The sequence below is a fragment of the Capra hircus genome, chromosome 21, assembly GCF_001704415.2.
Source record: "Capra hircus breed San Clemente chromosome 21, ASM170441v1, whole genome shotgun sequence".
Classification (NCBI taxonomy): domain Eukaryota; kingdom Metazoa; phylum Chordata; class Mammalia; order Artiodactyla; family Bovidae; genus Capra; species Capra hircus.
In genome coordinates, this window is record NC_030828.1 from 58,970,503 (window position 1) to 58,974,784 (window position 4,282).

The following is a 4,282-nucleotide window of genomic DNA, read 5'->3' on the forward strand; positions in this document are numbered from 1 at the left end:
CAGGAAGCAGGTGCCATTGCTGTGCCCATTTCACAGTCATGGAAGGTGAGGTGCAGAGGGGTTCATCATTTGCGCAAAGTCACAAATAATAGTCTGGTGAAAAACCAAGGCAATCTTGAGGCAGACCTGGTCTCCATATTGCTCCCTGCCACCCCCACCCCCCTTCATAGTAGGGATTCTCTTTATTTGAAAAGTGATGCTTGGGAGCCCATATATCCTAAGTGCTTTCACCTGCTCCAGGAGTCACTTCTGTCTTTTAAACCTTCCCCCAAAAAGCTGGGGAAAACTACTGCTTCTTGTAAAATAAAAAAAGAAAAGAAAAGAAAAATTGTAACTCTTGAACGTGCTGTGCTCCCAGCCAGGACGCACAGCCTCGTGGTGAAGGGACCTTGTTGGAGGCCTCCCAGGAGAAGGGACAAGCTCACCTCCTGGGCAGCAGGCAAGCGCTCTGAACCTTAGCTTCCTTTTCTATAAAAGGCATTTAGCTCAAAACCAATAAAGTTTAACACGTTAAAAGCTATTCCTGCTGGCCCTCAGCCTCCACTCCATCCTTCCCGTGGTCTGGAGAGCCATACAGAAGGCAGGCTCTCATCTTCATCCCTAGCGCCTCCCTGGTACCAGCAAGCTTCTCTAGGCCTTCCCAAGCTGCTGACCAGCGCCGGCTCCAGCCACTCTCGGGCTTTTCCTTTTCTGGCCCCATGGCGTAGACCCAAGACAGCCGGCAGAGAAAGTCAGAGGCTCATCTTGAGCCCAGTAGTCTGTGACCAACTGAGGCTAGGAGCATAGAGTCGTCCCAAACTCTCATTGGGAAGAGCGAAGGGCCGCGCAGCGGAGGTCCCCACTGAGCTCTGGGGCGCACAGCTCCCAGCCTCCCTGCCGGGTTGTGAGAGAAAACCACTGAACAGGGAGGAAGGGAGCCGCGAGAGCGGCCAGGAAAGATCCAGGAAAGTTTCTCGGGAGAAGCCGCGCCTAATTCCACGCGGACCCACCGCCTTACTTCTGGGGATTTCTGGGGAGCTCCAGGGCTGGCTGAAAGGGCTAAACGGGCTCTGGAGACGCTCCTGGGATCCCTCAGCTAGAGAGGATCCTTCTTACCCGCTACCCTATCTATCGGCATCGAGGAGAGAGAAGGTCTTGACTATCCCCGAGGGCGAGAACAGGACCCCAGGCTGCTTCCTCTCCGGGACAACACCTCCTCTAGGCAGCCGGCCAATGCCCCTCTCCACCCTGCCCGGAAACCTCCGCAGGAAGTGTAAACCAGGACACCCGGTCCTGCGACCATCGTACCCAGACTTTCTGTTTTTCTCTCTTTTGTCTTTTTCCCTTTTTTGGGAGGCAGATCAAAGCTGTCCAGTTTTCCTTTGGAAGCTACCGACTAACTACATTTTGTGTGTGTGTGGGGGGAGATGTGGGGGGGCCTCGGATGGTGCTGGCGGTAGGGTAGGAAATACAGTGGGGGGGGGGGCCTCGGATGGTGCTGGCGGTAGGGTAGGAAATACAGAATGCGGCCCGTCTACATCGCCGTCACTTTATTGTACTGTCACCGTTAATTTAACTATAAATACTACGGTGGGGAGCGAGTCGCCGGCGGCCTTGGACTTCGGGGCTGCAAGCCCCGGGGCGGCCCGACCCCAGGCGCCCACCCTTCGGACGGTACACTATTTACAGTTCCTCTTCCTCGACCCCCACCCCCCTCCTCCCGCAAGGCAGCGCGTGTGCAAGAAAGTAGCATCGTCTGGTGTGCAAGTCCTTCGAGTTTAGGCAAGGGCCACGGCCGGCCCGCGGCCGTCAGCTGTCCGAGTCCAAATCGCTTTTACCTTCCTCTTCCCTCTTCTCGGGCGACGCCTTCGACGACGTCTTGTTCCACTTCTCGGCGTTTTCCGACTCCTCGGAAGAGGACCGCTTCTGCCGCCTCCATTTGGCGCGGCGGTTTTTAAACCAGACCTGTTGCGCCAGGGAGAACAAAACAACCGTGAGGATCAAAGGCGTGCCCCCGCCCCCCGCCAGGCCCGGGCACCCCCACTCACCCCCCGGGCTCGCCCAGGGAACCGGGGGGGACCCGGCGCGCACGCTCTCAGATGGGGTCCCGTTCTCGTTTCCGTATTTTCAACTTCCTGGGCCTAAAACGCCTTTCCGCAGCCTCCGGGCCGCCCCGGGGATGTTTCCAAAGAGCCGGGAGACCCAGGGAGAGCCGAGCATACCCGGCTGGAGTGGGGGAGCTTATTTCGCTGGAGAGGGCGCGCCCCGGCGGGGTCCTGAGCCTACCTCCACCTTCTCCTCGCGGAGATGCACCTTCCGGGCCAGCTGCTCGCGGGTGCCAACGTCTGGGTACTTGGTCTCCTGGAAGAGGTTCTCCAGCGCTTCGAGCTGCTCGTCAGTGAAGATGGTACGGTGCCGCCGCTTCCGCCGGCAGTGCAGCTGGTTGAGGAGCTGCAGCTCGGTGCGCGACAGGGTGCCCACGTTCATGTAGGGCATCATCTGGTGCGGCACGGGGGACACCAGCACGGAGCCGGGGCCCTCGTAGCCTGCGACAGAGGGAGGCGTCCGGGGTCAGCCGCATTCCTTGCCGCCGCCGCGCGCGCACACACGCCCGCCCCGCCGGCGACCCACTCGGATTTAAAAGCGTCTGCCAGCGGGTGCGGGGAACCGGGGGGTGCGCGAAAAACAGGGTGCAAGGAACGCGGCGGGGGGCAGGGGGGTGCGTACCTTGCTACCGCGTCCATTCGCACACTCCCAACGCGGGTTAGGGGAATCCTAAAAGCCCAGCCTCCCCCACGCAGGCACAGTTACACTTTCTGCTAACTCTCGCCTAAAGTGTGCAGCAAGTGTGCAACCCCCTGCGCCCGATCGGCCCAAAGACGGGGCTTGGGGGCAGGTTTGCAAGAGAAAAGTCGGTGGTAAGTGAGAGAAGCAAACGCCGCCGCCTACCCGCGTCCCGGGGCGCCGAGGAGCGCGGAGGGCCAGCGAGGCCGAGGCCAGCGCAGGCGCGACCCTACCTGGGGGCGTCGGGACGCAGGAGCACTGCTGGGCGCCCAGCGGCGGCACGGCCCCGCAGCAGGCCGGGCCCACAGGAGCCGCCTGCACGTGCAGCTGCCCGTAGAAGTAGTTGCTGTAGCCCAGGCGCGAGCCGCCGACCGCGGCCGGGAGGCCTGCGCCGCCCGGGGCCACGGGGCGCGGGTAGAAGGCGCCATAGTCCGAGGAGGCGCCGCCACCGGCGCCGCCGTAGAGCGAGTCCCCGTGCAGGGCCGGGAAGACGACGGGAGCCGCGGCGCTGGGCGCCACGGGCAGCACTGAGTCCTTGCAGCGCGGCCGGGCGGCCAGGATGTTGTCGATGCTGAACATGCTGGCGGGCATCCCCGAGCCCCGCGCCGGGACCAGGGGGCGGCTGGGACGCGCCGAGGAAAAAATCCTCCAAGTGAGGCGGGGGCGTAGGGGGGGGGGGTCCCCTCTCCTCCCGTGGAGGACCAAACCGAAAGAGAGCGCCGGCGAGCGCGCAGCCCCGCGCCCCTCCCCGCCCCCTGCGTTCGTCGCCCTCCTCCCGCCCGCCCGCCCCTCGCTGCAGCGTTCGCCGAACTCGACCCGCGGGTAGGACGGAGCTTAGACCAGCTGAACCTCTTGTTGGTTTTATACTGAGTCGACGTCATCCTGGATTTAGTTCCTGGTAATATGCAGATGACAAACAGAACCAGATTTGGCCCTTTCTGTTCCTTTGGGTGGGTGGGGGTGGGGTGGGGGCTTGAAGAAAGAGGGAGGGGAAGAGGTGCCAAGGAAAGGGGGCTACGGGGACCTGAAAAGAGATTGTGGATTGCAAATTAATGAAATTAACCTAATCTTTTCCATTCAGCCGTCCCGCCGCGGGCCGGCGGAGCTGGGCGGGCGTCCTAATTGCGCCGGTTAATCTCATTAATTCCGCCGTAGGGCCGCAGTTAACAACTCCCTCCTCCGACCTCTCCGCCCCCCACATTTTCCCCTCAGTTTGGGGGTCCTCTTATTGGGTGCGATTTCCTCTGCATGAAATTCAAATTCATTGTGGCTAGTTTTACTTTGAGGCTACTTTTTCCTTTTCCTTTCGGAATTGGTTTTGTTTTAGAACATGTGAGGCTGTGGCCTCAATCAAGCAAGATTGAAATTCCGCTCTTGCCTTCGGCCCCCGTGCACTGACCGCCTAACTTCACCTCTGGTTTCTATCTTGACATTCTGTCCCGAATGGAACTGGTTAAGCCCTCTCCTCAAAAAAAAAAAAACAAAAAAAACTCTCGTTTTTGCAAGCGCCAAAATTTGT

General features: G+C 60.5%; 1 protein-coding gene across 1 annotated transcript; it reads right to left on the reverse strand.

The window, feature by feature from the left end:
• On the reverse strand, positions 1,515 to 3,514 carry GSC (goosecoid homeobox). The gene is made up of 3 exons (XM_018065909.1): positions 2,997 to 3,514; positions 2,266 to 2,525; positions 1,515 to 1,944 (listed from the first exon to the last, which is right to left on the reverse strand). Exons 1-3 carry the CDS (start codon positions 3,352 to 3,354, stop codon positions 1,789 to 1,791), a joined length of 774 nt encoding a protein of 257 aa, XP_017921398.1. The 5' UTR covers positions 3,355 to 3,514; the 3' UTR covers positions 1,515 to 1,788.

Bases quoted from the DNA above. Each gene is read 5' to 3' on its own strand.
- GSC (XM_018065909.1), bottom strand. From the start codon at position 3,354: ATGCCCGCCAGCATGTTCAGCATCGACAACATCCTGGCCGCCCGGCCG. The intron at 2,526-2,996 runs GTAGGGTCGCGC...CCTCTGTCGCAG, and splicing joins CTGCGTCCCGACGCCCCCAG to GCTACGAGGGCCCCGGCTCC. The intron at 1,945-2,265 runs GTAGGCTCAGGA...CTGGCGCAACAG, and splicing joins TCCGCGAGGAGAAGGTGGAG to GTCTGGTTTAAAAACCGCCG.